The following is a 27,849-nucleotide window of genomic DNA, read 5'->3' as shown; positions in this document are numbered from 1 at the left end:
ACATGCAGTCAACTGATCTTCAACAAAAAAACTACAGGCTACTGAGCACAGAGATGCACAGAGATGCACAGAGTAATCCCAGAGACTCAGGAGGGTGAGGCAAGAGTACTTCAAATCTGAGGTACCCTTGGCAACCTAATGAGGCCCTATCTCAAAATAAAATTAAAGAAAACAGGCTAGGGATGTAGCTCAGTGATACAGTTCAATTCCCAGTACTCCAACACACACACACACACACACACACACACACACACACACACTACAATAAAGATTGTCTTTTCAACAAATGAAGCTGGAAGAACTAGACATCCACATACAATAAAAATGAATGCAGACACAGATCACACGCCCTTCACAAAAAAGTCCTCAAAATGTATAACAGATATAAATTTAAAACAGAGAAACCAAAAACCTCCTAGAAAACATGGCAAAAAAAAAACATACATTTAATTAAAAAAAACTGATAAGGGTAGGATTAAGATTGATTTAAGATTGATTGAAATTAAAAACTTTTGCACTACAAAAGACAAAAATGTCAAAGCCGGGCATGGTGTCGCATGCCTGTAATCCCAGCAGCTCAGGAGGCTGAGGCAGGAGAATTGAAAGTTCCAAGGCAGCCTCAGCAAAAAGTAAGGTGCTAAGCAACTCAATGAGACCCTATCTCTAAATAAAATACAAAATAGGGCTGGGGATGTAGTTCAGAGGTAGAGTGCTTGCCTAGCATGTCCAGCACAGCAAAAAATTGAGGGGGGGGAAATTAAAGGGGAAAAAAAAAAAGACAAACCATAGATTAAGATAAAATATTTGCAAAAGATACATCTGATGAAATCTGTTATTCAAAATATACAAAAAGGGGCTAGGGTTGTGGCTCAGTGACAGAGCGCTTGCCTAGCATGTACTAGGCAGTGGATTCGATTCTCAGCACCACATAAAAATAAATAAATAAATAAAGGTCTATCAACAACTAATTAAAAAATTTAAAAAATATATATATATTTGAAAGTATATTATACAAAGAACTCTTAAAACTCAACAATAAAGAGAAACAATCTGGGGAAAAAAAGGGAGAGAATTGAACAACAGCAGAGGAGGTAGAGAGGGAAGATGGGAGGGGAGGGGAGGGGAGGGGAGGGGAGGGGGGATAGTAGGGGATAGGAAAGGTAGCAGAATACAACAGTCACTAATATGCCATCATGTAAAAATGTGAGTATGTAACAGATGTGATTCTGCAATCTGTACTTGGGGTAAAAAGGGGAGTTCAAAACCCAATTGAGTCAAATGTATGAAAGATGATATATCATGAGCTCTGTAATGTTTTGAACAATCAATAAAAAAAAAAAGAGAAACAATCTGATTTTTTTAAATGGGCCCCCCAGACAAAGAAAACCACAGGAAAATAAATAGTTCTTCAGGTTTATTTTAAGCATATTTTGCCTTTCAGTCAAAAATAACATTCATGTCAAAGTCCCCTGGATAAGTAATGACTCTAAATTTACATGGGGAAGCATTGGAAAGAAAAAGCAACCAACATCTGAGATACTGGAAGTTTTATTCTTCTTTCCTAAATCATTGGGTGTGGCATACAACACACCAGATCATCATTACAAATATCCCCACATCAACAACAACAGTAATTCTAACAGTTGCTAGGCATGGTGATATATGCCTGTAATCACAATTACCCAGGAGCTGAGGCAGGAGGACTACAAGTTCAAAGTCAACTTGGTAACTTAGCAAACCCTGTCTTATAATGAAATAAAATTTTTTAAAGGGCTAGAGATGTAGATCTGTGGTAGAACACCCCTAGGTTCAATCCCCAGTACCGCCCCCCCCCCCAAAAAAAGAAAAGTTTGAATTTTTTTTTTTTTGTTTTGCTTTTGGTACTGGGGATTGAACCCAGGGGCACTCTGTTACTGAGTTATATCCCCAGCCCTTTTTATTGTTTAATTTGAGACAGGGTCTCACTAAGTTGCTTGGGCCTTGCTAAATTGCTGAAGCTGGCCTCAAATATGCGATTATCCTGCCTCAGCTTCCTGAGCTACAGGGATTACAGGCATGCACCACATCTGGCTTCTAAAACGTTTTTAAATGTTTTCTTTACCACCACTGATCTAAAAATAGCCTATTTAAATATACAAATGCAATTATCAATCTTTTCTCATTATTTCATATATACTAACCACAGAGACACAACAGAAGTTCTTGAAAATGAAGATTGTGTCATTAGTTTTAAACTTAAAATAACACAATTGGGCTAGGGTTGTATATCAGTGGTTGAGCACTTGCCTCGCGTACATGAGGCACTAGGTTCAGTCCTCAGCACCACATTAAAACTAAATAAATAAAAAACAAAGATATTGTGTCCATCTACAACTAAAAAAAATGTTTTTAAAAAATAACATAACTACAAAGGTTTTATTAGGGGAAAAAAGATAATCTAAGAGTTTTAGTTAATAACATATCAATATTGACTCTATTGTAACAAATGTATCATACAAATGCAAGAAGTGGGTCTGCTGCAGGGATATGCAGGGACTCTACTTTCACCTTAATTTTTCTGTAAACCTAAAACTACTCAAAAAACAATAAAGACTACAAATTTAAATATATACAGAAAATATTCCTGAAAACTTCAAAATTTTAAAAATTGAAGTTAATCTTTCCTAATAGCAACAAAAGGGGGGAAAGATGAAAGAAAAATAAAAATGAGAGGAAGGAAAGGTAATAAGATCTTATAAAGAATTCAGTTCCTAAAACAATAAAAGGACCTCAGCAACCTTTTCAAATATACAACACATCATTATCAATTTTCTAACTATTTTACAATACAGAAACAATACCTGAACAATGCTGCTTAAAAAGATTGTTGCATTACTGTTTCCAACTTAAAAAGTAACAATTATTTTCTTCTTAATAGTGGGAGAAATGCAGAAAATGTAAAGAGGAATGGGGTAAGTCATGGCAGGTACTATCTTATACTAAGGAACTCAGGTAAGAAGCAATAAAGAGACTTTACCCAGCTACCTAAGTGGCCATTATAACTACAAAGAAAACTATATTAGGAACTGACGGTCTCTCCCCGAATCATCCTGGAAGAACTATTTGATGATATACAGTTCCACATCTCTTCATTCTCAACTGGATATCAAAAATATTCTGGGAAAAGAATTACAAATGTACTACAGATGTGGTCTTTTTTTCCTTTCATTATTCCATAAACAATAAGTATAGTAACTATTTACAAAGCATTTACATTGTATTAGGTATTATAAATAATCTAGATATGATATAAAGTATATATGATGATATCTGTAGGTTATAGGAGAATACTACATTTTATTTTCATTTATTTTTATTAGTTCCTTTAAATTATACATAATATTAGGATTCATTCTGACATTATTATGCAAGCATGTAATATAATTTGCTCTAATTCATTCCCCAGTATTTTTAATTTCATAACAGATTTTAGGACATGTGGAGTAGGGAAGGTCTTAAAACCAATCCCCCATGAGAGATGACCATATTTTCATATAGATAAGGAAACAAACAAACAAACAACAAAAAAAAAAAAAAAAAAACTGCCAAAAACTGTCCAGCCTCAAAATGCCTCAGAATTTCCTACTGATATACTGTATTCAAAGTAATTCTTAGGCAGTTTTTTTTTTTCTCTAACATGTCACTATCAGTGTTTTATGTGTTACAGCTTTAATGCAACACTTTCAAAAACTTAAGAGAGCACTGTTGGAAGAATTCTTCCTAGTGGTAAAGAGCAGTCCTTTAGGAAGCTCTGAAATTCAGGGGGAAGAGGAGAATAAGATTTTTGTTTTATTTTTTACTTCCTGACCACAAATGATTCAATTAATGTCAGAGTGTCAAGCATCTCTGTAACCTATTATGTATACCATTAAGGAAGAAAAAAAAGTGAACCAAAAAAAACCACCTGAAATGCATATTTGTGAGGACTAACAACTTATAGGACAGATACTTGCTAACCACATAAAGGAGACTTATAAAGCAGTCTGTATTTTGGTCTTGACACTAAATACAAAAAGAAAACCTGAAGTGAATTTCAAGAACAATATGAAAACCACAGAACACAAATAATGAATGGAACTTGTGATCCTGTTTTCATACTTCCAAATTTTTGCACACATACAAGTATCTTAAGGAGACTATGACCTTCTCCTTCAGTCTGATTTTCTAAGGGAAGATCAAAGAAAAGCATTTGGAACTCACACATTCCTTCAGTTATGGGACGCTGATTTAGACATTACACTTCAAAACCTCAGCCAGCACGCACCAATCCAAATATCATTCCATTTCTTTGAAGCTGCTCTAATGGTATCTCCCATTTGCAACTAACACTTCTGTAGTCAAAAGATCTAACTTTGGGTAGATGTTAATGTAACACAACTCAGACTACACTGACACACATGCCTGGAGGCAGACTTAAAGGTGTTCAGAAGTCAATGTAACACCATTATAAAGAGTGTTGGCCTAGCAGCTGTCATAAACACTTCATAATCACTCACACATACAAAATGGATTGCCTTTAATCCATCATTTTATTATGTCTTGAGTAGGATGAATCTAAAATAGACACTGACCAAAAGAAGTCAGACACAAAAGATTACCCGCTGTGTGCATCAATTTAAAGTTTAACACGTGCAAACTAATCTGTGGAGAGAATAGTGATTATCTTAACCTGGGGGGCACAGAGAAGGAATACTCACTGGGAAACTCCATGAATATAAAAAATGTCCTTATGCTTTCTTCCCAGTGGTGGTTTCATTTACTTGTATGAATATACATACAGGCACACATTCTTACATTAACACACATATACACACACAAGGAAAAAAAATCATCAAATGTATACATTTTATTTGTACATTTTTTTTTGTTGTTGTTGTTTGCTTTTTGAGACAGGGTCTATGTTGTCCAGACTGTCCTGGAAGTTAAGATCCTCCTGCCTCAGATTCCCATGGGATTATAGGCACAGGCCACCATGCCCTGCTTATATTATTCTTTTGTTGTTGTTGTTGTTGTTGTTTTGGTCCTAGGGATTGAACTCAGGGGCACTTGACCACTGAGCTCCATCCCCAGCCCTAATTCATATTTTATTTAGAGACAGGGTCTCACTGGATTGCTTAGCGCCTTGCTGTTGCTGAGACTGGCATTGATCTCATGATTCTCCTGCCTCAGCCTCCCAAGCCATGGATTACAGGTGTGCACCACCGCACCCAGCTGTATTTTTCTTTTTAAAAAGATAATGATCATAAATAAGGGGCTGTGGGTCTGGGAATGTGGCTCAGGCGGTAGCTCGCTCCTCTTGCATGCGTGCGGCCCGGGTTCGATCCTCAGCACCACATACCAACAAGGATGTTGTGTCCGCCGAGAACTAAGAAATAAATATTAAAAAAAAAAAATTCTCTCTCTCTCTCTCTCTCTCTCTCTCTCTCTCTCTCTCTCTCTCTCTCACTCTCTCTTTAAAAAATAAATAAATAAATAAATAAGGGGCTGTGGTTGTGGCTCAGTGACAAAGCACTTGCCTGGCATGTGTGAGGCACTGGGTTCAATTCTCAGCACCACACAGAAATAAATAAATGAAATGAAAGTATAAAAATAAATAAATGAAATAGATTTGAATTCTAGTTTTTAAAAATTGATCATAAGTGGGCTGGGACTGTAGCTCAGGGGTACAGAGCCTGCCTCGCACATGTGAGGCACTGGGTTCAATCCTCAGTACCACATAAATAATAAATAAAGATACTGTGTCCAACTACAACTAAAAAAATTTTTTTAAATGTTAACTAAATTGTAGTATTGCATATAATGAAATATTGTATAAACTAAAAAGCACCTCATCCGTGCATGTCAAGATGAAACCAACCACTACATATAACTATAAAACTTTAAAAAAAATGGCATTTCTTAATACTCCTTTTTTATCAGAATAAGCCAAATGATTATTGACAATCAATTTGAAAGATATATTGAGCAAAAGATGGGTTTATAATAGAAAAACTTTCACTTTAATATATAGAAATAACAAAGATACTTCAATTCTACATTAAAACATTTCTTACTGATATACATATACCCCTATACATAGTCAATTCCTGATTTTCTTATCTACCCATAAGTAATTTTCCCATTAAATTTTATGTTTATCTAGATCCCAATACAGATATCTGAGTCAGCAGTTTCCATCATATTTTTCTCTACAGCAATACTGCTCATCCTAGGGAGGTAACAACCAGGGGACACATGGCAATGTCTGGAGACAATTTTGATTATCACACTTGTGGGCTATATCTTTTATATAGTACATAGAGGCTACTGATGCTGCAAACATACCCTTCAATGTACAAGACCCTTCCACACAAAAGAATCATCTAGTCAAAAACATTAATAGTGGCAATGTTGAATCACAAACATAAATGACTTTCATTTGCATACCTTATGCCTTATTTTTTCAGACAATTCCCTGTGTAAAATATTAACCCCTTTCAGATGGGCTCAGTGATGCACACTTCTAATCCCAGACTGAGGCAGAAGGATCATAAATTCAAGGGCAATTTAGCAAAACCTTGTCTCAAATTTAAAAAGGCTGGGGATGTAGCCTAGTGGTAGAGCCCTTGCTAGCATGCACAGGGGCCCTGGTGTTTCAATCCCTAGAACCATGAGGGGGGGAATTATTTTAAATTGATCTTTAACCTAAAGGTTAAAAAAAAAAAAAAAACTCTAAACAAAAACAGGATAATTTTTATGACCTTAGAGTAAAGAAAGATACAAAGACTACTAACAACAACAAAGACTAACTTATCTGGCTCGGAGCAGTGCCACACATCTGTAATTCCAACAACTTTTGAGGCTGAAACAAGAGAATCTCAAGTTGCAGGCCAGCCTGGCAACCTAGCAAAAACCTGTCTTAAAATAAAAATTAAAAGGGCTGGGGATATAACTCAGTACAGCATCCCTGGTAAATCCCATAGTAACACACACACACACACACACACACACACACACACACGAGTGAATTATCTGAACTAGATTCCTTCCATCAAAAAACAACATTATGGCCAGGCTCAGTGGTACATGCCTGTACCACTCGGAAGGTTTGCACGTTCAAAGAAATTCTTAGCAATTTAGCAGAGCCCTAGCAACTTAGCAAGACCCTGTCTCAAAATAAATTTTAAAATAAATAAATAAATAATTTTTTAAAAGGCTGGGGATGTGGATCAGTGGTTAAGCACCCCTCTGTTCAACCCCTGGGATGAAAAATAAAAAAGAAAGACAACATTGTGAAAGTATCACAATAGCTGTAAAGGAAACTAGTTGAATAATGATAAAATTTGAATATGGATAGTGGATTCCATACTATTATTATATCAAATTAAATGTCCCGGTTTTAGTGTTATGGTTATTATTTGTGAAAAGGGGACATAATTTCTTCAACTTACAAATGGTTCAGAAAAGAAATATGCACAGGACTGAGGTATAGCTCTGTGATAAAGTACTTGCCTAGCATGCACAAAAACCCTGGGTTCAATTCCTAGCAACACACACACACACACACACACACACACACACACACAATCTTGAGAGAATGATAAAAGCAAGTGGAACAAAACATCTATATCTGGTAAATCTGCATAAAGGATAATAGGAATTCCTTGTAATAATTATAAAATTTGAAATTACTGCAAAACAAAAATCATTTTTAAAGCCCCATAATAAGATACCAACACCAAAATGGCTAAAAATTTTTAAAAACCGAAAATAATAACTACTGATGAGAATGTGGAGCAATTAGAACTTTTACGCACTGTGATAGGAATACAAAGTTGTTAAAAACCACTTTGGAAAACAGTTTATAAGTGTCTACCAAAGTTAAACATATACCTACCCCATTACATGGCAAGTTGAATACTAGGTCAATACCCAAAAGAAATGAATAACATATGTCTCTAAAAACACCATACAAAAATATTCAATTTCTGAGTGCAGTGGCACACTCCTGTAATCCCAGCGACTCAAAAGGCTGAGGCAGGAGGATCAGTTTGAGGCCAGCCTCGGCCAATTTAGCCAGGCCCTGACTCAAAAACTACAAAGGGGTAGGGATATAGCTTAGTGGTAAAGTGCCCCTGGGTTCAATCTCCAATACCAAGCAAAAAAGGAAGAGGAAGAGCTTAGAAGAAGAAAATCCTAAAGAATACTCAACATAAGCTTTATTGAATTTTTATACTATAAAACTGGAAACAAAATGTCTTCCAGTCATGTAAAGAATTTTATGAAACATTCTGCATTCATTTTCATAAGATAGTATACATAAAAAGAACAAATAAGTACTACCCGTAAAACATGGAAAAAAATCCCACCATCACAATGTTAAGAGACAAGTCAGACAAAAGAAAACATACTGTCTTATCTATAATCACTTTCTTTAATCAAGTACAATAGAAAAAAATTATCTCTGGTGACAGAAATTAGAATAGTGGTTACTTGGGGGTACAAAGAGGACAGTGTTGACAGAGAAGTGATGAGGGATTCTTCTCAGGTGAGAGAAGCATTCTGTATCTTAAATCAGGTGACAGCTGAAAGATATATATATATATATATATATATATATATATATAAGAATTAAATCTATATGCTTACAATATGCACACTTTAATATACAGATGGTCAATAAAACTGAGAAAAAAATTAAAAATTACCTTCCACAGATTCATAATTCAGCCTGTATCCAAATAATATATTGTTTTAGGGTAAAAAAAAATGTCAAAAAGATCAAAACCAACAAGGAGTCTCATTAGAATAAATTTTGAACTCACATAGTATCCACTGCCTATATCAAATCAACTAAAGTCATATAATGCCACTATTACATTATTAGAACTCAATGGAAAATTAAATTTCAGATGTAAGACTTCTCTAAATGATATATTAGAAATATACACAGGGAAAATATATCTGTCTACTAATATGGGTGTATTCCAGAAGTTAAATCAATATTCTCTTCATTTCTTCTTTTTTTTTTTTTTCACTCCGTAACACCTAGTATTTCCACTGCAAATAATTAACAAGCCATCTACTACTATTTTTCCAGTAAGAGAATGGAACCAAAATAAGTCCCTGTTCTCAACAAAAGCAACATTTTGATTGTGGTCCAAACATTCTATGCTTACCAGTGTACTCAAATCACTAAGTTTATATTATTCCCAAATGAAGCATATAAAAATTGCTTCCTTAACATGGCAAGGTCTATTGGCACCAAACTTCTAATAAATAATATACTAATTGGTATTTACCTCAAATATGCCCTGGTATGTTTGTTCTAAAGCTTTCAGCGTGTGAAAGCTACACTAAAAGCTTTAGGGCAAATATTTCCTTTCAAGAACAGCTGCAACTTTTCTTAGATCAATGTGTTAGTGACACCTAGTGTCAATTTGAAGTATAAGCAAAGCTTCAAGAAAACAAAAATGCTAACTTTTGTAACTAAAATACACTGTTTCACACAACTTCCATCTTCCACATGCTGCAATGAATACATTTGCATGATTTAATACGAAATATGGATTATTTAAAAAGAATAAAAGAATCCCAAGAGCTGGATGCAATGATGCATGACCATAATCCCAGCAATCAGGAAGACTTGAAGCAGGAGAATCACAAGTTGTATGCCAGACTGGACAATTAAACAGGACTCTATGTCAAAAAAAAAAAAAAAAAACATGTAGGGGAGAGGGGACATGGGGAGGTGACTTGGTGGCAAAGCACCCCTGGGTTCAATACACAGGACAAAAAAAAAAACTCAGAAAATTTACAGTTAAGACTTATGCATTTGGCTGGACATGGAGGTGCATACTCGCAAACACAGTGATTCGGAGGCTGAAGCCAGAGGACAGTAAATTCAAGGCTAGCCTCAGTAACTTACTGAGACCCTGTCTCAAAAGAAATAAAAAAAGGACTAGGAATGTACCTCAGAAGTAAAGTGCTCCAAGTTTAAATCCCCTGTTCAAAAATAAATAAATAAAACAATAATTAAAAAGAAAAAAAAGATTTGTATATTTGGGTTGTGTGTTTGCAGCTCAGTGACACAGCACTTGCTTAGCATGGGTGAAGCTCTGGGTACAATCCCCACAAAGCCAAAATAAAATTTTTGTTAATTTAGTATAAATTTTACTTAATAAACACTAACCAAATAATGAACTCTAATTAATGATACACATGCAAAGGTAGTTAAGAGCAAGCATGCCAATGTTTGCATTTACTTTAAATACACTAAGATAAATATGAGATAAAGCAAGCATAATAAAATCTAATAAAGAATGCAACCTAGGTAGTGGGTATTCATGTTTTCATGACAAAATTAATTCAATTTTGCTCTGTGTTCAAAATTTTAGAAGTCTTTACAGTGGTGAGAAAGCCTCAGCCCACCACTATGTCAGCCCTTGGACATCTCTCTCTACTCTTCACCTTGCCCACACAGCTCCACCTAAACAGCTTCCTCGTTATTCTTGAATATCTGAAGTATAGTCCCACTACAATGTTCAACCTGGTTTTGAAAGCTCCTCCTTCAGATACCCATATGGATATTTCTTCTTCTGTACCTCTGTTGGACTGGATATTTGAGAGCCTGTCCAAGACCATCCTACATAAAATAAGAACCCAGAGCAACACAAACCACCTACCTACAGTGGAAATTCCACAAGAATGGCTTTGTTTTGCTCAGTGTTGTTTTCCCAGAACCTTCAACAGTCTGACATGTGATGAGCAATCAATAAATCTTTACTAAGTGAATGAATTAATAAGTAAATAGGGTAAACATAAATGACATGGCTTTGCAAGAATGCAATTTGGCAAATATAACAAGAGCCTTACTTATATTGATCTCTCCAAATTACATGATCATAAAGATATTTATTTCATATTCTTAAAAATAAGAAATTTAAAAAATATAAATCAATGTTTCAGTATAAAGAAATTTTCCACCTCAGAGCTTCTGACTAGTATTTGTTGTTTTAATCTGACCCTGACTGAATCTTATTCTTGAGTTCATGCCACTTCCTTATCTATAGTCTCATAATTCTCTTCATATTTCAATTTAAGCTGTAAATTAATTTGTTCCTATTTAAATTTCTCTGTCCTACTAGCTCCACGACCACAAAGACCACATCTATTGTGCTTTAACTATATATCCCAAACCTGTGCTGTATAAATGAACAAATACATGGATTTAAATCTTCATAGATCATGGGACCAAGTTAATCAATATAAATCAATGTCTAAAATTGAGAGAAGAGCTAAGCATGATGGCAGAGGCCTATAAATCCAACTACTCCATAAGCTAAGGCAGGAGGTTCACAAGTTCAATGCCAACCTGGACAACTTAGCAAGACCCTATCTCAAAACAAAAAACTATAAGGGCTGGGGAATGTCACTTAATGCTAAAGCACCTTAGGGTTTAATTCCCATTAAGGAAAAAATAATAATAATAAAATAAATTTTTACCAGAGTATGTTTATTCTCTTAATTGAAAGCTCACAGTTGTATTAAACCAACAAACAGTTGCTGTGGATTTAGCTCAGTGTGAGCACCTGCCTAGCATCCATGACGCCTGGGTTCAATCCCTAGCATGCCAAAAAAAAATTAAATTAACATCAACCAATGGGAGCCCTTTACACACATTAGAAGCAAAAACTACTATGGTTTAAACAGGTTTTGACTTCCAGCTTTCCCACACTTACTGAAAAGCAGCATGTATGATTTAGCATGGGCAAAGAGTCACAAGAGGAACTTTTTCTAGGTTGACCAATGTGAAACTCCCCAATATCTAGAAAATGATCAGAAAAAGTGACTGACTGGTGGTAAGTGTAGATAAAGCAATGGTTAACAGTCATCAAAGTCTACAAAAGATAATTAAGAAGGCAGGGGGAAAAAAAGCTAATTATGAATATTTAAAGGTATTTTACAAATGAAAACAAAAACTAAACTACCTGACTTCTGCTATCACATTTGGGAAGTAATGAATCATAGCTTTTAGGTTTAGGCTTTGAATTTGAACTCAGCTAATCTTTAACTTCTAGTTCCAACTTTTACAAGCACTGTGAACTTACCACCTACGAAAGAAGGTAATTTCTACCCGGTAGTATACATCAGCTGGGATAATATGTATATAAATCGCTATACTGAGAGCTCAATCAATACTCCAAAATAAGCTTATTTTCCCAGGATAAGCTTATTTGCCTCCTAATTCATGAAACAGTACTTAAAGAATATACTACTATAATAGTATAAAACTAGTCAAAAGAAAATTCCATCAAGAAAAGATTATTCAAGCCCCTCAAAACACAATCTTAGCATAAGGAGCAATGAAGAACTTTAAATTGTTCAGAAATAAATACAAGTTAACTTTAAAACTATTAAAAGTAACACCTGTAATTACAACCAAACAAGTAGGCAGTTAAAACAACCTGAGTCCCACCAAAGGAATGTGCTCAATCCAGTCAACACCCCTAATCACACAAGGCCCAAACTTCTGGTTAAAGCTATAGCTTCCTTTTTGTCTTCAACTCTGTCAACAAACAGAATATGGAGCAAATGAAATCTCTATTAATAAATAAACACCTCCTTTACAAAATCCTTTCCTCTAATCATGACCAAGAAGTATTGGTATGTTTAAAAAAAAAAACTGCCAGATCTTGAGTCTTTTGTCTACACCTTTTAAATATGTTTTTAGGGCAGTGGTAGTGTGCTTGCCTAGCATGAGTGAGGCACTGGGTTTGATTCTCAGCACCACATATAAATAAAATAATAATAATAATAATAATGATCCATAAACAACTAAAAAATTTTTAAATATTTTTTAGTTGTAGATGGACAGAATACCTTTATCTCATTTACTTCTTTTTATGTGGTGCTGAGGATAAAATCCAGTGATGTGTGAGGCAAGCGCTCTGCCACTGAGCCACAATCCCAGACCCTGTCTACACCTTTGGCATACTTAAATTACCAAAAAAACATTGCAGGGCCTTGCAAAACAACTAATAGCAAAAGAGGGGAAGGGGGTAAAGCTCAGCAGTAGAACACTTGCATAACATGTTTAAGATCCTCAGCTGGAGGAGAAGGAGGAGGAGGATTCTGTGCCTTTACAAAATAAAGCCAATCTTTAAAAAAAAAAAAAAAAAAAAAAAACCAACTCTAAACCATATGACAACTATTGATAAGAATAAAGGGCCTGGGCTGGGGATGTGGCTCAAGCGGTAGCGCGCTCGCCTAGCATGCGTGCGGCCCGGGTTCGATCCTCAGCAGCACCACATACCAACAAAGGATGTTGTGTCCGCCGAGAACTAAGAAAAAATAAAAAAAAAAAAAAAAAAGAATAAAGGGCCAGGCGCGGTGGCACATGCCTATAATTCCAGCAGCTCAGGAGGCTGAGGCAGGAGGATTGTGAGCTGAATGTCAGCCTCAGCAACTTAGCAAAGCCCTAAGCAACTCAGACAGACCATTTTCCTAAACAAAACATTAAAAAGGGCTGGAGATGTGGCTCAATGGTTAAGCACCCCTGGGTTCAATCCCCAGTACTATTAAAAAAAAATGTGTGTGTGTGTATGTGTGTGTGTGTGTGTGTGTGTGTGTATGTATATATATGATTTATGAATAATTAAAATAAAGGACGAAAAGGTAATCACCAGTGATTTATGAAGAAATAAATAATTTTTTAACTGAAAATGTTAAAGAATTATGCAGTCAATGTGATTGTTATATACTAATCCCTATGGCATTAAGGCCAAATTCTATAGTGAAAAGCATCTTAATGTCTATTAAATATGAGGTAATATGTTTACTTATAAATCTTCTAGGAAGAAACCATAATTCCCCAAAAAAAGTAACTTTTTAAATAGGAAAAATTTCACACACACACTTACACACACACACACACACACACACACACACACACACTCACTAACACACAGTGTCAAGCAAGTTTGGTAACAACATTTATTATAGATATGAATTCAAATTTTATTGGCCGAAAGTTTCTAGCAGCAAAAGAATTGCACAACAGATTCACCCATCTAATGGAGAGATATAATATTTAGGTCATGCCAAACATATAACATATGGAAGACATATGAGATAAGCCAAAATACATGGTCCTTACTACATCTCACTGAGCTGTGTTGCTCCCCAGTCTCTCCTACTTTTACATTTTACTTTTTGTCACGCTAGAACACACACACAACTCAGCAGGCAAACCAGGATCATTATTTTGCAGTGTAAAATATTTACCAAAATACAAATGGAAGCCAGGCATAGTGGCACACATCTATAATCCCTGTGCCTTTGGAGGCTGAGGCAGGAGGATCACAAATTCAAAGCCAACCTCAGCAACTTAGCGAAACTCTCTCAAAAAATAAATAAATAAAAGGGCTGGGGATGTGGCTTAGTGGTAGAGCACCCCTGGTTCAATCTCCAGTACAAAAAAAAAAAAAAAAAAAGCCATAAACTCCTGCTCAGATTTCAACAAAAGGAATTTATCCTACATAGATACCCAGATATAGAGACTAACCTTTGTGCAAGTTCACTACCTCATTGTTTTAGTATGAAAAATATGGACACTTAAAGTATTTTCATCAATAAGGAACAAGTCATTAAAGAATATTCAAATAACAGAATTATTATGTACCTATAAAAGTCTGTGTAGGGAATGGGGTAGAGTGCTTGCCTGGCATGCATGAGGACCTGCATTTAATGATTCCCTAGCATCCAATTAAGAAAAAAATGTCAATGAAGAAGTTCTCTAAATACTGACATTATGAATAAAAACAGTAAGATTCAGAACAAAAATGAAAGAAATGTATTATATCTATTTTATTTATATAAAATATAGCTGTAAGAATACATCACAAATTACAATTTCTTGTTGCCTCAGGTTAGGGGAAATAGAGGATCAGAGCAGAAAGAAATTTGTTGACACTTTTCTACCTATTGAATTTTGTACCATGTCAAGTTTTAACTGATGCAAAATGTATTTATGTATGTATGTATTATGGTAACAGAGATTGAACGCAGGGGTACTTAACTATTGAGCCACATTCTCAACCCTTTTTTTTTTTCCATTTTATTTATTTATTTATTTTTGGTACTGAGAATTTAATACAAGGGTGCCTGACCATTGAGCCACATCCCCGGCCCTTTTTGTTTTTTATTTTGAGACAGGGTCTCAAAGTTGCTTAAGCCCTCATTAAGTAGCTGAAACTGGTTCTAGAACTTACAATTCTCCTGCCTCAGCCTCCCAAGCACTGAAAAAATATATTTGTTTTGTTTTGTTTTTTATCTTTTTTTAGTTGTAGATGGACACAATATCTGTATTTTATTTATTTATTTTTATGTGGTGCTGAGGATTGAACCCAGTGTCTCATACATGTGAAGCAAGTGCTATACCACTGAGCTACAACCCCAGTCCTTTTTTTTGATAACAAGGTACCTTTGGGTTCAGTCGACTCCAAGGGTGTCTAACCACTGAGAAACACACCCAGCCCTTTTTCACTTTTTTAAATTTTGAGACAGGGTCTTGCTAAGTTACCTAAAGCCTCACTAACTTGCCAAAGCTGGCTTCAAACATGTGATCCTCCTGCCTCAGCCTCCTGAGATGCTGGGATTACAGGCATACAGCACTGTCCCCAGTATTAATATACTTTTTTTTTTTTTTTGAGAGAGAGAGAGAGAGAGAGAGAGAGAGAGAGAGAATTTTTTAATATTTATTTTTTAGTTTTCGGTGGACACAACATCTTTATTTTATTTTTATGTGGTGCTGAGGATCGAACCCAGCACCCTGAGCATGCCACCGCTTTAGCCACATCCCCAGCCCCAATAAATATATATATTTTTTAAGAGAGAGTGAGAGAGGAGAGAGAGAGAGAGAGAGAGAGAGAGAGAGAGAGAGAATTTTTAATATTTATATTTATTTTTTAGTTCTCGGCAGACACAACATCTTTGTTGGTATGTGGTGCTGAGGATCGAACCCGGGTCGCACACATGCCAGGCGAGCGCTCTACCGCTTGAGCCACATCCCCAGCCCCTAAATATACTTTTAATGGTTGCTAATTTTTAAAAAATAATAAAACCCCACCTAGCTTGGTAATACATGCCTGTAATTCCAGCTACTTGGGAGACTGAGGCAGAAGGATCAAAAATTTGATGCTAGTCTTAGCAACTTTTAGTCTTATCAACTTGGTAAGATTGTCTCAAATAAAAATTGAGACAGTTGAAAAGCATTAGACTTGCATGCTTGAGGCCCTGGGTTTAATCCCCAGCATTGCAAAAAAGAAAAAGAAGAAAAAAAAATTTCCACAAGCCTCAGTTTACTCTTGAGTATAGCAGGACAAATAATAAATAATAATAACTCCTTCCTAATAAGGTACCAAGAAGAAAAATGAGATCTTGCATGAATCATGATTTGCACTCTATTAACCATTTAGAGTATCTTTTTTTTTTTTTTTTTTAAATATTTATTTATTTTTTTTAGTTTTTGGTGGGCACAACATCTTTGTATGTGGTGCTGAGGATCAAACCCGGGCCGCACGCATGCCAGGCGAGCGCGCTACCGCTTGAGCCACATCCCCAGCCCTAGAGTATCTTTGATATGCCACTTGCCCCTCATTCCTAATTCCTTATATTACATTGTACAAATGACAATGTCTTGGGAACTGCTTGTAAAATAAATGGATGAGACCTTAATAAAAGTATAAAATTACCTCCATATAAGCTAACATGCTGTGATGTTTTGTTTTGGGAATTCAACCAACTGCATACTTACAGGGATGCTCCAGACCTGCATTCCATCACTGTAGCCAATCATAACCAGCAGTGGTGGCTCATTCCCAGTGCTATGTATTTCATGAAATTCCAGATTTCTTGATGTATCTGTAGTAGAATTAAGAAAACACAATTAAACAATATAAATCTAGAAAACAACGTAATGTTATTAATGTGACAATTATTTAAATTTTCTAATTCAAGAGCAAGCAGAAGTAAATAGAGTACATTATTTATTTATTTGTACACTGGGGATTGAATCCAGAGGTGCTTTACAACTGAGCTACATTCATTTTTTATTTTGAGACAGGTTCTCACTAAGTTGCTTAGGCCTTGCTAAATTGTTGAGGCAGACCTCAAATTTATGATCCTCCTACTTCAGCCTCCAGAGTTGCTGGGATTACAGGCCTCCATCATGACCAGTCAGAAGGCACTATTTAAAAAACAATGAACAAGGGTTGGGGCTGTAGCTCAATACTTGCCTAGCATGTGTGAGGTACTCAGTTCGATCCTCAGCACCACAGGAAAAAATAAATAAATAAAGGCTTTCTGTCCATTTACAACTACAAAAAAAATTTTTTTAAAGGAAAACCAGAAGGTTGTTTTTTTTCTTTTTTTTTTTTTTTTCAGTACTGGGTATTGAACCCAGGGCCTCACGTAAGCTATACAAACCCTCTTCTATTGAACTGTATCCCCAGTCTTGTTTACTTTGGGGACAGAGTCTCCCTAAATAGCCCAGGCTGACCTTGAACTTGGGGTTCTCCTACCTTAGGCTCCAGACTCCTTATGATTATAGACTTGCACACCAGGCCTGCCCTGTAGTGACCATTGCTAATTTTTTTAAAAAAATAATAAAACCCCACCTAGCATAGTAGTACATGCCTGTAATTCCAGCTAGTTGGGAGACTTAACCATTATCATTCCACAAATAAAGTCTTTCACTACACAAACTGGAAATCTCATGTTGCCAAAGACCTATTTATACCTGAACTATTTTCTTCTCATTCCAAGCAATTACAGTTGTCTTTCTTTTGGTCTAAAGTAAATCCATCCATTGAGCTTTGAATCCCATCTTCTCCCACCTTCTCAAGAGACTTTTTCTAATCATCCCAGTGTTAAGGACGGGCTTTTTGAGAGGAAAAAAATTTTAACATAAAAGACTAGCAAATTCTACTGCTCCATTCCTTATTACATTAAAATGAAGAATTTCTGTTAATCATAAGCCACTGTCATCAGAAGAATGAAAAGACAAATCCCAGTTTAGAAGAAGAGCACCCACAACGATTTACCAAGAACATAAGATTAAACCTTAAAATCAGGGCAGAGGGGCATCACAGTAATCCCAAATACTTAGAAGGTCAAGATGGGAGGATTGAAAGTTCAAGAGCTGCCTTGGCAACTAAGGAAGATCTAGTCTCAAAATTTAAAAACAATTGTTAAGTGGCTCATCAGGAGAGTGCTGCCTGTGAAGGACAAAGACCTGGGTTCAATCCCCAGTACTGCAAAAAAAATAAAATAAAAATTTTAAAAAGAAAGTTCTCTAACACATTCTAATCTCCACAAAGCAAAAAAATATATATATATATTTCCCAAGAAAGAAAGCTGATAAGAGTATATAATATGAGATAGGTATTATTAAATGAAAGTTATAGAGTGTCATTGTTTTGGACTAAGCTCCTTCTCTAGCCCCCAACAGCTTTGACTTAACACCAAAGTGGATTCATTCATACTTAAATTCACAATACCAAAACAGAACTCCTATCTGATCACACTGGCATCCAGGAGAGAGAGAGATAATGGCCAAATTCCCCAAACAGGCCAGTTTCAGTTGGTATGAAAATAAAGTTCCCTATCCTTTAATCCTTATAAAAAAAATTAACCTGAAGTAACCTGATGTTAATCAATTGTTTTTCTATTGTTCTATTACCCCATTCCAACTTACAAGGAAAGTAACTTTGAAGTGATCAATTCAATTTTTGCTGTTTTTGCTTTCTTCAACCCTTTTGTCTATAAAACCAACTTCCTCTGCTCCATCCACTTAAATGTTTCTTCTATTTTGTGGAATAAAGTATTATCTGATTCTAGAATCAAAAAAATAAAGCCAACTGGGCTGAGGACATAATTCAGCGTAGATACTTGCTTAGCATGCATGAGGACCAGGGTTTGATCCCCAGTACTACAAAAAATAAAATAAAATAATAAAGCCAACTTACACTGTTAACCTAAATTATTATAATGTTGTCTGTTGTCTGTTACAAATATTAATAATGAAGGAAAAGAAGAGAAAGACAAGTCATATTCTAATAAGGAAGGAATCCAATAGAAAATCATAAAAAGAATAAAATTAAAAATATAATAAGATTTCAAAGAGATGGGGTTGGGGAAGCACTTCCCTAGCAGACACGAGGCCCTGGATTTGACTACCAGTAACATTAATAGTGCGCACTATCTTATACACACACACACACACACACACACACACACACACACAGCAGACTGGAGTTTAATACTAATTTCAGTTATTTGAATGTTCCAAAATAAAAAAGCATTTCTAAAAATATTTGTCATTGATATCATAAATTATCATCCATAAGAGTTTTGTTATTCACAAAGAAGGGCCAAGAAGTTGATATTATATGAAAGAACAAGCTAATAGAATTCAAAGTTAAGTAAACTCAATCTGTAAAAGTGACTTTCATCCTTTCTCATCCTGAACCATAGCTCCACAAGGAAAATAAGGCAAAACATACTAAGTCTTAGAGGATAAGGCAACCCAAAGAATAGGAGAAAATGTTTACAATTCATATATCTGATAAGGAATTGATAAACAGCATATACAGAGAACACTGGGGGAAAATTTCAAAAATGGGCAAAGGACTTCAATAGACATTTCTACAGATATAGTAGTATCCTCATAGCTGCCTAAAACCATAGACAGTAAAAACAAAAAATACCAATAATTTCTTTTCCAAATTAACTAAGCATTTATCATGCACTGTGGTCATACTGCTATTTGCAATATGAAACCAAAATTAATAAAAAATTTTTCTTCTGCAAAATTTCACACATAGATTCATTCTTATCAATTTCAGCATACCTTTTTCTTCCCTTATTAACTCAAGATCTTTCACTTAAAGGAAGCAGTTTATGGCTTCTCTTTTGCCTCTCTAAATTGCCAGCATCACATCACTACTCTTGCTTATTGGGACATTAGTAAGTAAAATAAAAGTTACTAGAAACAAACACTGCAGTACTGCAACCACTGATTTGATAACCAAGAAGACTACTGGGTGACTAACAAGCTTGTAGCATGTATAAAGAGGATATACTGTCCAATATATGATTCATATTCCAGGAAGAACAGAGTAGGAAAGAGCACAAACCCACAAGATTTCATCAGGAAACTCAGAACAGTGTGCAATTTAAAACTTGTGAATTGTTTTATTCTTAAATTTCCTATTTAACATTTTCAGACCATAGCTAATTGAAGATAGATGAAACCATGGAATGTGAAATCATGAATAACAAGGGACTAGTGTATACTACTGACCAATAAGTAAATGAAAAGATACTTAAAGTCACTATGCATTAGGGAAACATAAATCAAAACTACAACTCACATCTCCAAGGACAGCTAATACATAAAGTAATAATAATAATGCCAAGTGTTGAAAAGTATGCAGAGGGGCTGGGAGTGTAACTCAGCTACTTCAGACACTAAGGCAGAAGGATTGCGAGTCTGAGATCAGCTTAGGCAATTTAGCAAGACCTTATCACAAGACCTTATCACTAAATAAAAAAGGCTGGGAATACAGCTCAATAATAGAGCACTTGCCTAGCAGAAGCAAGGCCCTAATTTCAATCCCCAGGACCACAATAAACAAAGATAAAAAACAGATGTGGAGGGGCTGGGGTTGTGGCTCAGTGGCAAGAGCGCTTGCCTAGCATGCGTAAGGCACTGGGTTCAATCCTAGAACCACATAAAAATAAAAACAAAGAAAAGAAAGGTATTGTGTCTATCTACAACTAAAAAGAAAAAATTCAAAGAAAAAAAAAGGATGTGGAGAAGCATCATCAGTAGGAATAGAACATCATACAGTCATTGTGGGGAATAGTAAAGCAGATCCCCAAAATTTAAAAATGGAATCACCATGTGATCCAGCAATTCTTCTGAGTATATACCTGAAAGAATTGGAACACAAAGAGATATTTGCACACCAATGCTCACAGCAGCATTATTTACAACAGCCAAAACATGGAAGAAATCCAAGTATCTACTGAAAAATAAATGGATCAAAAACTGTGGTATTGTCTGGTCTTAGTAGCATACACCTATAATTTAAGCTACTTGGGAGACTGGGACAGAAGTATTGCTGTGTCCAGGAGTTCAAAGTCAGTCTTGGCAACAGAACAAGGACCCCATCTCAAAAAAAATAAAATAAAATAAAATAAGTAGTATGTAAATACAATGCAATGAAATGTTAAACTCCTTAAAAAGGAATTCTGACACCAGGTGCAGTGGTACATGCCTGTAATCCCAGCAGCTCAGGAGGTTGAGGCAGGAGGATCACAAGTTCAAAGAGAGACTCAGCAAAAGTGAGGTGCTGAGCAACTTAGTGAAACCCTCTCTCTAAATAAAATACAAATAGGGCTGGGGATGTAGCTCAGTGGTAGAGTACCCCTGAGTTCAATTCCCAGTAAACCACCCCCGCAAAAAAAGGAATTCTGACATATACTACAACATGAATGAACCTTGAAGATATTATGCTATATGAAATAAGCCAGTCACAAAAAAGGCAAATATTATTTGATTCCACACAGGTACCTAGAGTAGTCAAAATCATACCAAGTAGAATAGTGATTGACAGGGGATAGGGAATTAGGAGAATATAGAATTATTGTTTAATGAATACTGTTTGTTTTATAAGATGAAAATGTTATGGAGACTGATGGTGGTGATGGCTATACAACAAACATTATGTTTTTCATTGTTGTTTTTTGAGACAGTCTGGCTGTGTTACCCAGGCTGGCCTAGAACTAATAATCCTTTCTCTTCTGTCTCCTGAGTAGCTGGGATTACAATTATGTACCACTGCACTCAACTTTTATGAATGTTTTTAATACCACAGAACTATACACTTAAAAATGATTAAAGTGAGCCAGGCGTGGTGACGATCACCTGTAATCCCAGTGGCTCAGGAGGCTGAAACAGGAGAATCACAAATTCAAAGTCAGCCTCAGCAAGGCAAGGCGCTAAGAAAATCAGTGAGACCCTGTCTCTAAATAAAATATAAAACAGGGCAGGAGGTGTGGCTCAGTGGTTGAGTGCCCCTGAGTTCAATCCCCAGTACCAAAAAAAAAAAAAAAAAAAGATTCGAGTTGTGGCTCAGCGGTAGAACACTTGTCTGGCATGTGTGAATCACTGGGTTCAATTCTCAATACCATATATAAATAAAATAAAGGTCCATCAGCAACTAAAATACATACATATATATTTTTTAAAGGTGGTAAACAATAGCATATATCCATTTTATCACAATTTAAAAAAAACTAGAGGGTGGGGTTGTAGCTCAGTGGTAGAGCACTTGCCCAGCATGTGTGAGGTACTGGATTTGATATTCAGCACCACATAAAAAAATACATAAACAAAATAAAGGTATTGTGTCCATCTGCAACCAAAAAAAAAAAAAACTAGAAACAAAAAGTCTTAAGGAAATAAAAACCCAAGATATGATATTAGTAAATTCCCAAACAGGAAATTAAAATAATTTATTATATTTTAAAATGCAAACTTAATGCAGACAACAGATTATACTGGTGATAAAAGAGCTGAGAGGTGGTCTATGGAGCTGTGAGGCAACCTATTCAATGAGCAACAATAGAAAGCCATCACTACTCCTAGGTTAAGGGTGGAGTGCAGAAACTGGAATGCAGGTAGGTTGCCCAGGGGAGACTAAAACCACAGAGGAAAAACCACAGAAACAGGTGAAGCACTGGCTTCAATCCTCAGCACCACATAAAAATAAAATAAAAGTGTGTCCACCTACAACTAAATAAATAAATAAATAAATAAATAAATAAATAAATAAAACATATATATGTAACATATATTGTTGCACAAATATATACAAATATACACATATAGATAATTGAATATCAACAAAATAGCTGCAACTTTTTTGAAATTTTATAGTTATGGAAGACTGGAAAATACATAGAGGGGCAGGCAGTCCCCTTGTGAAAAAGAGTGGAAAAAGGCAATGAATGAAAACAGACATTGGACTTACAAATTCTGTTCAGACAAAAATAATTTTAAAGTCTAAAAAGTTCAACATTTTTGCAAATGATTAGTTTGCAGTTATAAATCCTACAAAATTGATCGAACTTGAATTACAACATCTTTCCAAAGAAAATCCTAATTCACTTGAATTTAAGTTTGAGGCTACACATTGTGTTAAACTTTAAGACTTGTACAATATATATTTGTTCTAAAGAAATTTCTGTAGTGTGGGTGTTACCTTTTAATTAAAAATGAATTCATTCTGAAAGCCAAAAAGTTACTATAAAAGAAAATAATTGGACTACAGTAAGAGTTCTCTTTCTGGGATCTGGTCAACCCCAAACAAACATTTAATTCACATATTCCAAAAAAGTTTAAATCATACCATTTAAATCTGCATTTTCAAATCTGACCCAGACTATTTTCTCCTTTTCTTCTGTTAAAGATGTTCCACTGTAAGCCTGTATAGTAAACAGAAATGTTTAAATAAAAATGTTTTACAGCTCTATTACTGATGTTCAGTAAAATCAATTCTATCCCTCTCCAACTGCACTAATCCTCTATCTTGGTAACTAACACGTTTTAGAACATTATGACTCTGATGGATATTCATAAAGAAGTCTAATGACTTTGGTTAAAAAGATAATTTTTAACTAATTAAAAAATTGCAGACACCTAAAAATATAATCATCACAATCTGTAAGAAACAACTCACAGGCACAAAAAACTAAAATACCACCTATATTGGTCAATGAATAAGGCTTAAAACTACCACCTTTATATAATTCATCCCTCAGTGCTTTTTCTCAATTACACAATACCTACAGCTCTCAAGAGTATTATTTTTTTCACCTATTATCTGGCTTCTAGATCCAACCTATCAGCTAATTCTTACAAGCCTGCAAGGATCACAAAGATAAATATTAAGGGCTAACTAGTGTGGACAATACTTATCAGTATTTAAAAGGATTCATCTCTACATGAAGCATGTTTGTATTTTAAATTTTTTAAATCGCATAGAGCAGGGCTCTAGTGCATACGCCTGTAATCTAACTAATCAGAAGGCTGAGGCAGGAGGATCACTTCAGCCCAGGAGTTCAGGCCAGCCTGGTCAACCCAGCAAACCCTGAATCAAAAAATAAAACAAGGGGAGCTAGGGATGCAGCTCAAGTGGTAGCATGCTGGCCTGGCATGCACAAGGCACTCGATCCTCAGCACCACATAAAAAATAAATAAATAAAGATATTGGGCCACCTAAAACAAAAAAATAAGTAAATAAATATTTAAAAATAATAATTAAAAAAATAAAACAAGGTGCTGGGGTTGTCGCTCAGTGGTAGAGCGCTCGCCTAGCACGGGTGAAGCACTGGGTTCAATCCTCAGCACCACATAAAAACAAAATAAAAGTGTGTTGGGGCTGGGGATGTGGCTCAAGTGGTAGCGCGCTCTCCTGGCATGCGTGCGGCCCGGGGTTCGATACTCAGCACCACATACAAACAAAGATGTTGTGTCTGCCAAAAACTAAAAAAATAAATATTAAAAAGTCTCAGTCTCTCTCTCTCTCTCTCTCTCTCTCTCTCTCTCTCTCTCTCTCTCCCCTCTTAAAAAAAAAAAGTGTGTCCACCTACAACTATATAAATAAATAAAACAACAACATATATATGTAATATATACTGTTGCACAAATATATACAAATATACACATATAGATAATTGAATATCAACAAAATATCTGCAACTTTTTGAAATTTTATAGTTATTTAGTGTGCAGAACAATTATTTAATATAAGCTGCACCAAAAGCATACAAAAATTACTATCCCATACAAATTTACAGCACTTCCTCTTAGAAATTTAAGTATCCATAGTATACCAATTTAACACCAATTTATGTATCCATACTATACCACACAAGGCTAATGGTGATCAAAAATACCACTAAAAGACAGGGTTACCTTAATAGATTTACTATCCAAAATAATTACCTTACAAATACATACAATTTCAATCATCTTTTTAAAAAAGGAAAACATATGAAGGGACCAAGGTTTAGCTGAGTGGTAATGTGCTAAGCCCTGGGTTTAATCCCCAACACCAAGAAAATAAAAATAATAACAAGTGGTATGTAAAAACAGTTAATTTCTTGAAAGAAGAGAAAAATCTTCACTGGAACCAACTGACTGATTATCTTCAACCACCTCACCCTCATCTTCTTCCTAAGTCTTGTTATTTTTAGTCTTGAGGTTTTTTTGTTCATTTGTTTTTTGTTTTGTTTTGTTCTGTTCTGTGTGTGTGATACTAGGGATTGGACCCAGAGAACTCTACCAATGAGTTAACATTTCCAGAATTTCTTAGTTTTTAATTTGGTACAGGGTCTCACTAAGTTGCCAGGGCTGGACTCAAACTTAGGATCCTCCTGACTCATCTCCAAGTTGCTAGGATTACAGGCACATGCCACCATGCTCAGTTTCAAAACTTTGTTTCTTTTTTTAAATATTTATTTTTTAGTTTTCGGCGGACACAACATCTTTGTTTGTATGTGGTGCTGAGGATCAAACCCGGGCCGCATGCATGCCAGGCGAGTGCACTACCGCTTGAGCCACATGCCTAGCCCTCAAAAGTTTTTTTTTAATATTTATTTTTTAGTTGTAGTTGGACACAATACCTTTATTTTATTCATATATTTTTATGTGGTGCTGAGGACCGAACCCAGTGTCTCGCAGGTGCGAGGCGAGAGCTCTACCACTGAGCTACAACCCCAGCCCTCAAAACGTTTTATAAAAACAAACTTATTTATGAATAATTTTAGATTATTAAACACAGTACAGAGAGTTATTATAATCCCCACCTAGTTGAAGTTGATTATATAAACTAATCCAAAAAAATCTTATATTACCATACTTTGATATATTTTTATTAATATACCCGAGACCTTATTTGGATTTCACAATTTTTTTTTAATTTTTTTTAGTTTTAATTGGGCACAATACCTTTATTTTATTTATTTTTATGTGGTGCTGAGGATCAAACCCAGTACCTCACACATGCTAGGCGAGCATTCTACTGCTGAGCCACAACCCCAGCCCCTTCACAAAATTTTCCACTAAAATCCTTTCTCTCTTCCAGGATCCAATGTGGTATACTTCATTGCATTTAAAAGAACTCTGTTTTTTTTCCCCTAAGTCAGGGTTCTCTTTAATCTGGTAAATCACTAACATTCCAAACTTTCCTTCAGCTTAACCAACTTATTGAAAGACATCTTATCTACAGTTTTATTCAACATTCTCCCAACTCCTCTGCAACATCTTCAAAATGCTCTCCTTTGAAATTATCAGATCAAAGGGCACAGTTCACAGTTCTGACCAGCCATCAACCCTATCAGTTGAATACAACTAGAATTATTCAGTGGGTAATATGAACAAATGCCAATATCTAGTCTAATAACACATTTTCTCTCTTCACAGGGATATTTACAGAACCAGATAATAATTTCTAGACTTCATGAATGTGATGATTCCCAGAATAGTGCAGGATTTGGAACATAACATTAAGAAAAAAAAATTAGCTGACCACAAAGTACCAAGCAGGATTCTGGATTAAATGTGGAAGGAGTTAGAAAGCACTGTTTCGGGCCTACCAAACAGTATACAAAGTGTCTAATGTAAAAAAGGTTTCCCCTATTTTTGCTCTTCTAAGCAAAATATGGCCACTAGCTCCGTAGTTGCTAAAGCTCACTTTATAATTATCAACTGTAATGTTTTTGGCTCATTTGATTATATCAACTACTGATTATAAGCCATAAATCTCTCTGGCCCTCCATCTCTATTCTCCTCAGGCTCCCTCTAAGACAGACTACTCAATATTTGTTTTGCTTTATTGTATGCTTCCTATATATGGCATCCTAGGCCTCAACATAAACTCATGATGAATACAAAGATTAACCCCATTTATACAGTAGGACACCAATATTTAGAAATAGGAATCAGTAACTTGCCCAGAGATAATAACTAGAGTTGACATATAAAACCAATATATCTAATATCAATATCCGTAGGATTTTTTTTAAGAGAGAAAGAGAGAGAGGGAGGGAGGGAGAATTTTTTTAATATTTTTTTTTTAGTTTTTCAGTGGACACAACATCTTTATTTTATTTTTATGTGGTGCTGAGGCTCGAACCCAGAGCCTCACACATGCTAGGCAAGTGCTCTACCACTGAGCTACAACCCCAGCACCTACTGTCTGAATTTTTACTTCCTTCCTACATTAAGTAGAATAATGACTCACATAGAGGGGACCAACAACATAAATTGTTCCTACCTGATCGAGATCTTCATAGCCAATTGCATAGATTAACAACCAGACACCTCCTTTCTAACGTATTATATTGATGGATACAAAATTAATCTTTTAATTTCCATTATTTTTACCTATCAGTTTTAGTAGCCCCTATTTTCCACCTAATAGAAACTACTCAATTGGATATTTTTGTTCCACTAGCAAATTCTTCCCTCAAACTTCTAACCAATGTTTTTCTCCTCCAGTCAATAAAAACTGCTCGCTATATGGTTCCTAATCACATAAAAGGTGTCTTTGTAAATAAATGGATAAAGAGACCCTGTAGGGGAGAGATGAATTATAAATGAAGAAAAAAAAACTTTTCCTTGGAACTGTACTCTCACACCATGGATCAAGGTTTAAAGGAGGAGTAAGTTTGAATTCATCCCCAAATTGCTAGGTA

General features: G+C 35.3%; 1 protein-coding gene across 4 annotated transcripts in view; it reads right to left on the bottom strand.

The window, feature by feature from the left end:
- Nucleotides 1-27,849, bottom strand: part of Bcas3 (BCAS3 microtubule associated cell migration factor) — a 575,232-nt gene that overhangs the window by 539,040 nt on the left and 8,343 nt on the right. For all 4 annotated transcript variants that reach the window (XM_026398023.2, XM_026398025.2, XM_026398024.2 and 1 more), the window contains exons 4-5: nt 23,499-23,574; nt 16,835-16,941 (exon numbers count right to left, since the gene is read on the bottom strand). In XM_026398023.2, coding sequence (XP_026253808.1) covers nt 16,835-16,941; nt 23,499-23,574 — 183 coding nt within the window. The remainder of the gene's footprint in view (nt 1-16,834; nt 16,942-23,498; nt 23,575-27,849) is intronic.

This window comes from Urocitellus parryii, chromosome 7 (assembly GCF_045843805.1).
Source record: "Urocitellus parryii isolate mUroPar1 chromosome 7, mUroPar1.hap1, whole genome shotgun sequence".
Classification (NCBI taxonomy): Eukaryota; Metazoa; Chordata; class Mammalia; order Rodentia; family Sciuridae; genus Urocitellus; species Urocitellus parryii.
Note: the sequence above shows the minus strand (reverse complement) of the source record. Positions and strands in the feature narration are given on the sequence as shown.